This window comes from Micromys minutus (genome assembly GCF_963924665.1).
Source record: "Micromys minutus genome assembly, chromosome: 2".
NCBI classification, from domain to species: domain Eukaryota; kingdom Metazoa; phylum Chordata; class Mammalia; order Rodentia; family Muridae; genus Micromys; species Micromys minutus.
The window spans coordinates 42,118,725-42,131,637 of NC_137971.1; the positions used below are offsets into that span (position 1 = coordinate 42,118,725).

The window sequence follows — 12,913 nt, forward strand, 5'->3', positions numbered from 1 at the left end:
AGGAGCTGATGCTGAGGCCATGGAGGAATGTTACTTACTGGCTTGCTCAGCCTGCTTTCTTATAGAACCCAGGTCTACCAGCCCAGGGATGGCACCACCCAAAATGGGCTGGGCCCTCCCCCCTTGATCACTAGTTGAGAAAATGCCTTACAGCTGGATCTCATGGAGGCATTTCCTCAACTGAGGCTCCTTTCTCTGTGATAACTGCAGCTTGTATCAAGTTGGCACAAAACCAGCCAGTACAACCAGGAAAGTACTACAGCTAATAAACACTTTCAGCATAGTGGCTGGATACAAGATTAACTAAAAAATAAAAAAATAAATAAAAAAACTAAAACAACAACAACAACAAAAACACCTTTAAGTAGCCCTCCAATAAACAAATGACAAAGGAACCGAGAACGAAATCAGAGAAACACTACCTTTCACTCTCAAATAATATAAAATAGCTTGGGGTAACTGGAACAAAGCAAGTAAAAGAGTTGTATGACCAAAACTTCAAGTCTGTAAAGAAAGAAATTGAAGATCTTCAATGTTCATGGACTGGTAGGATTAACATAGTAAAAATGACCATCCTTCAAAAAGCAATCTGCAGATTCAATGTCATTATCATCAAAATTCAAACATGATTCTTTACAGACCTTGAAAGGACAATATTCACAATACTCAACTTCATATGAAACACACATATCACACACACACACACACACACACACACACACACACCTAAAATTGTTAAAACAATCCTGGACAATAAAAGAAATGCTGGATGTATCACCAGCCCTGATTAAAAGTTGTACTACAGAGTTAAAGTAATAAAAACGGCATGATATTGGCATAAAAATAGACATGTTGGTCTATAGGATGGAATTGCAGATACAGACCTAAATGTATCTACCTATCCATTTTTTTTTTTTAATGTAGAAGCCAGATATACACACAGGGAAAGAAGACAGCATCTTCAACAAATGGTGCTGGTCAAGCTGGACGTCTGCATGCAGACAAAGGGAAATAAATCTATACATATCACCCTGCACAAAGCTTTCTGAACAGAACACTGATTGATAATTAATAAATAGAACCTCATGAAACTGAAAACCTCTGTATAGCAAAGGATACCATCAATTGGACAAAATGGCAGTCTACAGAATGGTAAAAGATTTTTCGCCAGTTCTACATTTGCTAGAGACTAATATTTAAAATATATCAAGGACTCAGGAAACTAGACATCAATAAACCAAATAATTCTATTCAAAAATGGGGTACAGATCTAAACAGAGAATTCTCAGTAGAGGAATTTCAAATCACTAAGGAACAAAGAAATGTTCATCCTCCTTAGCCACCAGGGAAATGTAAATCAAAACAACTTTGAGATTTCATCTTACACCTGTCAGAATGGCTAAATCAATAACACCACTGACAGGTCATGCCGGCTAGGATCCGAAGCAAAGGAAACACGCCCACATTACTGGTGGGAATGCAAACATATACTATGGAAATCAATGTGGCAGTTCCTCAGAAAATTAGGAATCAAGGTACCTCAAGACCCAGCTAAGCCACTCTTGGGCATATACCCAAACGACACTCCATCCTACCACAAGGACACTTGCTCTGCTATGTTCAGTGTGGCTTTATTCATAATGGCTAGAAACTGGAAATAATTTAGATGTTCCTCAACCAAAGAATGAGTAAAGAAAATATGGTGCATTTAGAGAATGAATTGTTACTCAGCTGTTAAAAGAAAAAAAATGGTAGGACGTTCTCTCTTTGCCCCCATCTACTGCGAGAATGAAGACCATTCTCAGCAATCAGACGGTCGACATTCCAGATAATGTCGAAATCACTCTGAAGGGGCGCACAGTCATTGTGAAGGGCCCCAGGGGAACTCTGCGGAGGGACTTCAATCACATCAATGTAGAGCTGAGTCTTCTTGGGAAGAAAAAGAAGAGGCTCCGTGTTGACAAATGGTGGGGTAACAGAAAGGAGCTGGCCACTGTCAGAACCATCTGCAGTCATGTTCAGAACATGATCAAGGGTGTTACACTGGGCTTCCGTTACAAGATGAGGTCTGTGTATGCTCACTTCCCCATCAACGTCGTTATTCAGGAGAATGGGTTTTTGGTTGAAATCCGAAATTTCTTGGGTGAAAAATACATCTGCAGGGTTCGGATGAGGACAGGTGTTGCTTGTTCGGTCTCTCAAGCCCAGAAGGATGAATTAATCCTTGAAGGAAATGATATTGAACTTGTTTCAAATTCAGCGGCTCTGATTCAGCAAGCCACAACAGTTAAAAACAAGGATATCAGAAAGTTTTTGGATGGCATCTATGTGTCTGAGAAGGGAACCATACAGCAGGCTGACGAATGAGACCTCAGTTTCCTAGCTCCAGAAACAAGACCCTGATCACAAGTACAATTTGGGGACAATAAAAAATTTAGATATTTAAAAAAAAAAAATGACATCATGAAATTTGAGGCAAATGGATGAAACTGGAAAAAATCATCCTGAGTGAGAGAACCCAGACCCAGAATATGGGTTGTATGGTGACATCTGGGTGGTTTCTTCCAAGTCCTCCCTCTTTGGCTTACTATGGTTACCTTCACACGGTCAGTGCCTATGTGTCTCCAAATCCACACTTCTTACCAGGACACAGTTAGGTTAGACAAATATGCCATGTATTCACTTCCAAGCGGATACTAGCTGCTAAGAAAATGATAATTAAGCTATAATCCACAGATGCAAAGAGGTAAAGAGGAGGGCTTAAAGGAGCACAGAGAAATGAAATGGATCTTAGGGATGGACTGAGGGCAGATGGAGTTGAGTGTGTGAGGGATTGGGGAGAGTGGAGATGGAATGGAGGGTGAGAGTGTGTGGAGAGATGACTGGAATTGGGGGACATTTGCGGGTGGGGTGGAAACCTAGTGAAGTAAAAACGTCTTGTAATCTGTGAGAGTGCACTACAAGGACTCCTAGTAATGGGGCACATGGAGGCTTAACTGGCCATCTCTTGTAGTCAGGTAAGGCTCCCTGCAGAGGGACTAGGCTTCATTTGGTTGAGTTGTTGGCCTAGGAGATCCTGTGGAAATCCCCAAACAACACAGGCTGATGCCTGGGAGGGGAAAAAAAGTAAAGCCAACTAGAACAGCAGCAGCAGCAACAACTACAACAAGAATAACAACAACAATGAGCAGTAATATCTAGTAGGAGCTTTAATGAATATTGTATTTAATTTCTTTTTTAAAAGTTAGGACTTGTTGATTTATGGAATTTGGCCCTTAATACTTTTGGATCATGGTTGGCCACTGGTAACTGCAACAGCAGTAGAGAAACATCTCTTAATGAGTGGCTATATTTAGATACAACAGTGTTTCTGCCTAGACTCCCTTTTGATAATAACACTTCCATTTCCCTAGTACAGGAGTTAGTGAGATGAGGTTAATCAATCTGCCTTCAGGGATAATGAGGCCAGGCTAGCCCAACCAACACAATCTCTACCCTTCGCCAGTGGCTGGTGCTGGGATAGGCATGTAATCTAAACTGTCCCAGTGAGACTCACTACAGATTCTGCTGGCAATTAGAAGAAATAAGTGCTCGCTGTGGAGATTGCCAGCTGCCAGTCACAGAAAGCTCAGTCCATGTAGCAATAGCAGATATTCAGTAGCTGAGAAGAGACACCACAGAAGAGGAAAGGGGAAGGAAGAGAAAGAAAAACCCTGACTATGATTTAAGTTTCTCTGCCCTGTTCTGCCTAGGATCAGATTAGTTCCTGAATTCTTTGTAAGCCAGGGTAAATTAGAATTCTGTCAGCAGAGTTACAAAGTTGCTGTGAGAAATAAAATAGGCTGAGGAAAAAATATGTATATTCACAGATGCCTTTGTTTCTCTGTTCGTATGAATTTCACAAAGACTTCTTAGTTTCTTTATTGTGGCCTGGAAGCATTTAGGTGTCCCACCATTATCACTGTCATGGCGGGGCATGGGCTTACACGTATACATTTCTGTTTATGACCATGAGGTCAAATCCAGAACACTTCGGAACATCAGTCCTTGAAATTAGTGACTAACAGATGTGTTGGATAAAAGTATCTAGATACTTTGAGAGCATGTCACACAGGAAGAAGACATTGGAGATAAATCATATTGAGAACAAATCACACAGGAAGAAGACATAGGAGATAAATCACACTGAGAATATATCACACAGGATGCAGACATGGGAGTGTGTTGCAGAGGCTGTTCACATCATAGTAGACTGGGAAGCAGAAAGAATGATTGAAAATAGGAGTGTGCATAACCCCCAGAGGTCTACATCTGAGAGAAAAGGTACTTTTTTATGCTAATCAATAGCTATATCTAATACACACATTATTTGCTGAGTTATTATATTTATGGGGTACTTGGGAGGGGATTTCCAGAGAGGGGTAACCAAGTAGGGAGAACCCGCCGTGAACATAAGCAACACTATTCTGTAAGCTGGGGAGCAGACAAATAGAAAGGGGAAAGAAGGAGAAGTTAAAATACAAGAGCAAACTAGCGGGGCTTAGGCACGCTGGACAGTCATGGTGAACGTGCTACACCCTCCATACCACGGTGGCCTGAACACTCAAACTTTGAGCTCAAGTAAGTCTTTCCTTTCTTTCATTCTTTCTCTTGGGCATTTTAGTCACAGTAGTAGTAAAACAAATGACTAATGCACATTTCAAAGAGATGACTCAAGTATTTGATGAAAGAGCTACGATATTAACTATGGTTATTATTTCTACCCTTGGAGGATTTGGAGTTAATCTAAGCACTCTGGAGTAACTGTAACTTATTTGAATTATTATTATTTGGAGCCTCAAACTTCTTATGTACCCCAAAAAAAATAACGTTGAATTCATGATCCTCCCACATCTACCTTGCAAATGCTGGGATAAGAGAAGGGACTGCCATGTCTGGCTTAGTTCAGTGACATGGACTGAACTGCAAATGCCAAGTAGGCATTGATGAATTGATTTAAATCCACAGCTCATAGCTGCAATTCGTGAACTTGGTCATGTAACCCAGAAGTAAATCTAAGACTCATCACTGAAGTTTCTGGAGGCTGGCAACCTCTCACCAATGAAGGGATCTTAGGAATTCCTTATACATTTACTGTCAGCTCTTCAGGTATCTGGTATAGGCTGAATTACATTTCCCCAAATTCATACATTGAAGACTGGACTCCCCAGTATATGGTATTTTTATGAACCAAAAATAAAAACACAGTGGATGTGAGTGGTGTCATCCAAGCACTGGACACCCAGATTGAACAAAACAGAAAACTGAGAAGCTTTCGAATAGTTGATCAAAACAAGGCCATTGGGGAGGTTCGTAATCTAACCTAACTTGTGCTCTGGTAAGAAGAGGGATTGGACACATACCGACACAGAGCATGAAAAGGCCAGAGAGACATATGCAAGGCAAGGAGAGAAGAGTCAGAGGAAACTAACTAACCAGTTGCCACCTAGACCTTAAACTCTGCCTCCAGAGCTGTGAGAAAATACAGTTTCCTTGTTTAAGTAACTCAGTCTGCTGGAACGTGGTTGGAGAAATTCCAACAAACAAACACGGGGCAAAAATCTCCTCTGACAAATCATTTCACAAAGGAGAACATTCTGGAAGGAACATATTAGCGTTTCTCCTCTCAGGTGTCCTGTACTTTTGCCTGACAGATCTAGAGAGACACAGGCACAAAGTTAGGCCCTCAGGATGGAGAGAAACCTTTACTTACACGTGCCCCACTGAATAGTTTAATCATATTCTACAAACTTAATTTAAAAGCCTTGATTAATTTCCTACACCCTCAAGGGATACATTCACAAGCACACAGGATTGTTAACCTCATAAAGAGAATGGATTCATTTAGACATTTCATTTTCATTGGTTTGTCTTCAAGCTGTGAGCATAGAAAGCTTTGTGTGGAGAAATTGTTCATGCTTTTAAACAATGGTCACAGAGTCATAATACTGCATGGGATTGCATGAGCCTGTGTCACACAGCCCTCTCACTTTCTAGTTACCAGATCCCTGGTGGTAGATAACAGAACTGAGGGTGTGGCTAAAAATATGGCTTAGAAAAGAACGATTGCTCATACAGAGGACCCGGGACTATTCCCAGCACTCCTTCCATGGGAAATACACCAAACAACCGGAGTTCAGTGAACATTCACCAAACTAGTGAGATGCAAGCTTAAGCTAAAGTTGAACTGGAAAACATAGAAACACTTATGTCTTCAGTGTCAGAGGATCTGGTGCCCCCTTCTGACCTCCACAGGCGCCTGCATGCACATGGTACACTTACACACATGGTACCCAGGTGTGTGCGCTCGCATACACACACACAAACATGTGAGTGTGCACACATGCATACACACCCCGAATGTGTTTGTGTGTGTATGTGCCTCTGTGTGTGTGCCTGTGTGTGCCTATGTGTGTGTGTTTATTGTATTTAAAGTTAGTAATGGGAAATAAAATTTAGTTAACAATCAGTTCACACTCACCAAGCTAGTGAGAATCAAGCTTGAGCTAGTCAAACACTCAAATACACAAAGCATCGTGAAAGGCTCATCCTAGGAGATCTAGTCTCTGACTATACAATAATACACGAGGCTTGCTTGATTGCCTCCGACTTAGACTAACACAGGAAGAAAGCATCCTAGGGCCTGGAGAGGCATGGCTCTTATGCATGCCCAGCCTGATTTTTCTCCATCATCACTACCGGTTTTTCCTTACTTCAGTAACATTGACTATCCATTCAACTTTCTTACCTGCCTAATCTTTCCTGTTCCCCGAACTCCTGGGATCATATTATGGTGGTTTTTACTCCTGCTTTATTTTAGAAAGAGTTAGCCCATTTCATCAGCCTTTCTGAGATATTTCTGGGATGCGTGGTAAAAAAATAAGATTGCTAACCGGTGACATTTTTCTCCCCTTGCTTCGTGATTCTCTTGTTCATGGGCAGTGGCGGTGGCTTCAGAACTGGGACTTCTGAGCTAGATTTGGATAACAGGAAACTTTGCTTTTCAGAGCAGTGTGAGAACGCTGTGTTTGGCTACTACATTTTTAACTGGAAGTGATTTGGGAAAAAAATAAAATCTGTCTATAGGCAAAAATATACCTGAATCATCATGGCTTCCAGACCAATTTCCCATAAGCCCTGACAGATGTGGCTTCTCCCTGATGCTCACTGCGTGCCTCTAGGACTGTTCTGGTAAAAGTTCAACAAACATTTGAGTGTCGGCAGCATACAGACGTGTTAACTAGTCTGGGGGAGGGGATTACAAAACAAATGGATCAGAAACACATCTGTTCTCTCTGGATCTAAACAATCAAGGAGACCAAAGAGAAAAGACAGACAAATCCACACAGAACACAGGAAGAGCTGAATGCATTTGGTGGCAATTTTGGAAATGGAGAGGTAGGAATAACCCCTAGAGGAGTATCTCTAGGTGGGCAATACCCCAGTTGAGCTCTCCAGATAAGAGCTGGTTATTGGTACTACTGGGAAGTTTTAAAGAACAACAAATAGCCTTCCTATCCTCCTGTATTTTCGCTGGCCTCTATGCCAACTCTCAAGACTCACTCTGTCGTTACAACCTATGAGTCACTTTCTAGAGCTTGTCATGGGCGGCGTTTGGTCTGATCCTGTGCTCCAGCTGGTTATAGATGAGTCTCACAATTGCTGCCAAGGAGGGAATAACCAAAAGAAAATCTCCTTTTGTTCTTCATACCCTCCCCTACTACACCACAGTATATACAGGAGTCTGCAGGAAGCATAGAGACCAAGGTGCACTTTGGGGCCATAGCAGGCTGACGACAGACCTGGATGTTCACTTTCAGCTGGTACCACTGCCTGATTTGGGGTGATCCTGAAGAGGATTGCTGCACTTTCTTAACCTTGCTTATATTAAGCAACTCGCCAGAGCAGCAAACTCCATCATAATAAATAAACAGATGTCCAATAAAGAGCCCAGGTAGTTCCAGACATTGTTCTGCCACCCCCATCTTACTGCATGTCCCCCAAGCTCTACATTCTTCTCAGTTGCAGTAAAACCACCTGGCCTGTGAGCCTCATAAAAGTTGAGAAAAGAACGCCGTTCTAGAATAACATTGAGCCTGCAACACCAGCCCGCTATCCGCCACTGCGCTTCTTTATTATCCCCTGAACATGGGTTTATGCTACAGAAAGACTTCTTAAGCCCTTTAATTGTTTTATTGTCAGCTCAGAGACTGACCACGATCCTAATCAGTTAGAAGCATTTTTGCATGGTGAACAAAGTTGCTTTTGGTTTATATCTGACTTTGGGGGTCCTTTTCTCACTGTTTGCATGCTTTATGACCCCAACATCCAACCTCAAGCTTGACAAGTCCCTGAGCATCCCTTGGGTCCTCACTGTCTTCTATTCCCAAGTCCTAGACCTTTCTTCCTTTTCCTCCCTCCTTCTGATCCCAGGCTCAGGTTCAGTCCCATAATGTACAGTCAGCTTTCCAACTGCTGCCATATTAACTCCACTGTTCCCACACTGCCGAGGCAGTCCTAACTCAAAAAACATTGGTTTTTCAAGCCAATGTAATGCATTTGATTCAAAGGGTTTTGTTCAAATCTCGGAACTCAGCCATTTAGTCATCCGTCTCCTCACTCCCTAATTGATCCACTCTCTACGCACAGTCAAATTCTCTTAGTCTTCCATGTGTTACTCAAGACTCTCTTGACTATATACTTGGATTATGGAATTCTTTCCATCAGAAACACCTCTTCCAACCTGCCAACTCTACCCTATCCCCATCTCTACCCTATCCCCAACTCTACCCTATCCCCATCTCTACCCTATCCCTATTTCTACCCTATTCACATCTCTACCCCATCCCCAACTCTACCCTATTCCCATCTCTACCCTATCCCCAACTCTACCTTATCCCCATCTCTACCCTATCCCCATCTCTACCCTATCCCCATTTCTACCCTATTCACATCTCTACCCCATCCCCAACTCTACCTTATCTATCCCCAACTCTACCCTATCCCCAACTCTACCTCATCCCCAGTGAACCATGTTCTTCTCCTCTATCATGAAGGAACCGAAGAAGAAACTCTCTTACCTGGAAGCACCCAGTGTCCCCCAGCTGTCCCTCTTACTGAACTGCCTTCATTCTGTCCTTGGCAAGCCAGTTGTTTCACATCCTCCCAATGAGTGGGAAGGAAGGGAGTGAATCCTAATTAGCTTTGGACCACATGCAGCCCTTGGGGAAAACATTTTGTTCATAATAAATATATACCCATGCTGAGTGTTTGGTTTCATTCCCTAAAGGTAAGTGTGAAGATTGTAAACTAATTAGGAAGTGCCACCTTGCTCCTGAACATAGAAGTGTGGTAGGTGTTTTGCTTTGCCCAACACTGAGAAATTTAAATATATGGGCTAAATTTTGCTAAAAGCCCAAAGCCACTGAAGATTGAAAAAGTAAATAGAATGAAAACAGAAATTCACTGGATGCAGGAGAGATAACAGCCTTGGGGAAAGTTAACCCAACAGCAGGACTTCCGGCTTTGTTTAGGATCCAGAAGCCACCTTTGCATTAGAAAGCGGCATCTCAGAGGGAATCTTTGGGTGTTGCTGGCTTCAGAAAGAAAATCAACAATCCTATCTTCTTTTATTTGCATTTGAGTAAAGGGCGAGGGGTTTCAAAATATTGTAAAACAGTTTTTACTCTCCTAAGAGAGTTTAATTCATCAATAGATATATTTCTAGAAGACCAGTGGGCTTCTCTTGTTGTTTTGTTTTTGAGGTGTGCAGATAGAAAATTTCTCAACAATTAGCAGATATTCCATAGTCTTTTTTTTTCTATTTAAGTTTAATTATCCCAGATTTTTATGTTCTGCCATATTACCAACTATAATGCCAAGAAAACTTTCGTCAAATGAATGGTTTGAAATGGCTCATTCAGAAGCAGCTCCCATCTTTCTCTGAGGGAGGCTGGCGTGGGGGAGTTGAGGGGAAAGGGGTAGGATTGGAGATGGTGTGAGAACCCTGGAGCTCTGGGCTACTTGAGGGCTGAGCTGTGTGAATGTTAGGTTGGGGTTGGGGATGGGGCTGGGTAGGCTAGGTGGGGGTTGGGGTGGAGCTGTGGCTAGGTCTCTGTACTCTTCCAGGTTGGAAACAGGTCTAAAAGTTCTCTATGACTAATTTGCAGGAAAGCAGGCAATTAATGAAAGGATGCCCTCCCCCTTAAAACATGACCAGTGCTCTATTTCTGGGGAGGAATTTACCTCCACCTCTGCAGGGTAGAAATCAAATGTTCTTATCTAAAGTGAACAAGTATCTTTAATTGCTTATACAATTTACTTCTTTCAGCAAAATCCTGATATTTCATACATTAAAATAGTGCTCCCATCTCTTGATTTTGATAGGACAATGCGAACAGCAGAAGCCCATTTTTTGAGGGTGACCTATTTCAGTAGCTTAGAAGTCAGGTAGGTTGTAAATGTTCTAAGATTTATCAGAAATATTGAGAAGTAGATGTTCTTATACTAGCGTCGATAACTTTTAGAAACATAAAATGTGAACTCTTCGCTACTGTGGGAGCCTGCCCACCAAAATCCAGGCATTACAGTAATCCTCCCTCAACCGTCCCAACAATTTTAACATGGTCACTTCCTCTAATCTTTCGTCCGCATATTTATCCTAGACATAAAAGAATAAAAATTGATTATAGCTATGCAAGCTGTGTTAGATAATTGTCTGCAGCCAGGAAGGGGGCGAGAAAGCGAAAGCTTGCCTGCCCCTAGGTTCTGAGCAGGTCAGAATGAATTGCACGCAGCTGCAGCTGCAGGAGTCAGGGATGAGGGGCCGGGCAGAATCCAGCCTCCTCTTGCCCCCTCCTCCCTCCTTCAACTTCCCAGAGGCAGTAGACAGGCTTCACGAAGGACAGTCTCCATTGCAATCTCTCCTCGCCCGGCCCAGTCTTCTGAAAGTCTGAGCAAGACCCACCTACCTTCCGAGAATAACGGGAAGCTCGCTAGCAGGAGGGACAGAAAGATGCGCGGTTCTGACTCCTCAGCATCTCCCTTCTGGAGCAGTTAACAGCAAGTGCAGATTCGCCTCCATTTTCTGGTCACGTGATCCCTGGCACATCTAAATAAGGCTGATCACCTGCCTCCTAGATCTCCTAGTGCACCAGCCTGCTGTGCCTGGGGCTGGAGCTGAAGCTGGGCGGTTGGGAATATAAAATACTCCCACGAGGTTATGGAGTCACAAAATCCTCCCTTGATTTTTATGTCATTTATACGAAAGCTACTGCCACTCCTTTCTCTGAATAAGGTTAGATTTGAATTTCTTCAACACACAAGTTTGAAAGAGATTCCGTTCCTAGAAACCTTTTAAACACTTACTTACACACACACACACACACACACACACACACACACACACACACACACACTCACACACACACACTCACACACATACACACATATCTACAAAAGACAGCAATTGAGCAGTTGATGAACAATGCTTAAGAGAGCACAGAGGACCATAAAAAAGCATAGAAATGTAGTTCTAGAAAAAAAAAAAGTCAGAAAGTTCTAGAAAAGCCAGAATGCTCACCCAAGATTCATGCAGCTTTAACTCTAAGGTGCATGGTGGATTGAATATGCTGTAAACAAAGATTTGAGTTTGGATCTAACCTCACTTACTAGCAAGTTTGCAGGAGACTAAACAGCATGGTGCCTCAGCATTCCAGCTCACAAACAAATAGATTAGAGGAAGATAATAATGTTACTTTAAAACTGTAAGATAACCTAACCAGTGGAGCTGGGTTGAAATAGCTTTCAGCGAATGCTCACTACTATTAATTCTAAAATTGTCTGCAAGAACTCGGGTTGCCATTCAGCTGGTAAAGCATTTGTCTCATGTGTACATCATGTGGATTCAATATTAATAAACCAGGCATGGAGACACATGCTTATAATCCCAGCATTCAGGTGGAATCAGAAGGACCGGATACCAAGGTCATCTTTAGCACAGGAGCAGTTGTCAAGTCAGCTTGTGATACACAAGACCCTCTCCAAATGAATGATTCAATGAGTAAGTAAATAAAGAAATATACAAATAACAACATAAAATGCCATCTGAAATACTGATGTCATCAAGTAAAATATCAAAGGATATTTGTATAACAGATGGGAACATAATAAGTTTTAGCCAAATATTGATTGATTGATTGATTAATTGATTGATTGACTGAAAATAGGTCTTGCTAGGTTGAGGCTGGCCTCAAACTGTTGGTGGTTCTCCTGCCATCTCCCAGCTCTGGGATTAAAAATGTGAGTCACCATGCCCAAACGTTGAGGGCTGGGAGATTGCACTGTAATTAACTATGTTTACTGTTCTTGCAGAGGACCCAGGTTCATTTCCCGGCACCCATACCAGGTGACTGACAACCATCTGTAACTTTAGCTCCATGGCATCTGATACCCTCTTGTAGCCTCCTTGGGTACCAGCATGCAGGTGGTACACATAAACCCACGCAGACACAGGCACACACATCCACATAAATAAAGTAATGATTTTTAAAACCTCAAAGCTTTTGTAAAGCCGTAGGCTTTAATTTTATGAATATTAATCTATATTATCAGATAAAAAAAAAAAAACATGGGTGGTCTAGGCTCAGCCCAATAGTTACCTAGCCAGGTACAGCCTGACTTACTATAAAAGAATTGTTTGGTCTCTCTGTTTCTATCTGTCTGTTTCTGTCTCTGTCTCTCTCTGTCCTCTTTCTCTCTCCCTTTCCTCTCCCTCCTTATCTCTCCATGTGTTCCTGGCTGGCCTCTTCCCCTCTTTCTTCTCTTTCTGTTCCTCTCTGTCTTTCTTTTCCACACTCCCTTCTCAATCACCCTT

The 12,913-nt window shown here is 42.2% G+C and overlaps 2 protein-coding genes across 2 annotated transcripts in view; one reads left to right on the forward strand and one right to left on the reverse strand.

The window, feature by feature from the left end:
• PRUNE2 (prune homolog 2 with BCH domain) overlaps nucleotides 1-12,913 on the reverse strand; it is a gene marked incomplete at both ends in the record, with an annotated part of 232,247 nt that overhangs the window by 59,375 nt on the left and 159,959 nt on the right. The gene's annotated exons all lie outside the window — the stretch shown is intronic.
• LOC308416235 (large ribosomal subunit protein uL6-like) lies at nucleotides 1,768-2,430 on the forward strand. Its single transcript, XM_080911150.1, has one exon. The coding sequence runs from the start codon at nucleotides 1,789-1,791 to the stop codon at nucleotides 2,365-2,367; it is 579 nt and encodes a 192-aa protein (XP_080767276.1). The 5' UTR covers nucleotides 1,768-1,788; the 3' UTR covers nucleotides 2,368-2,430.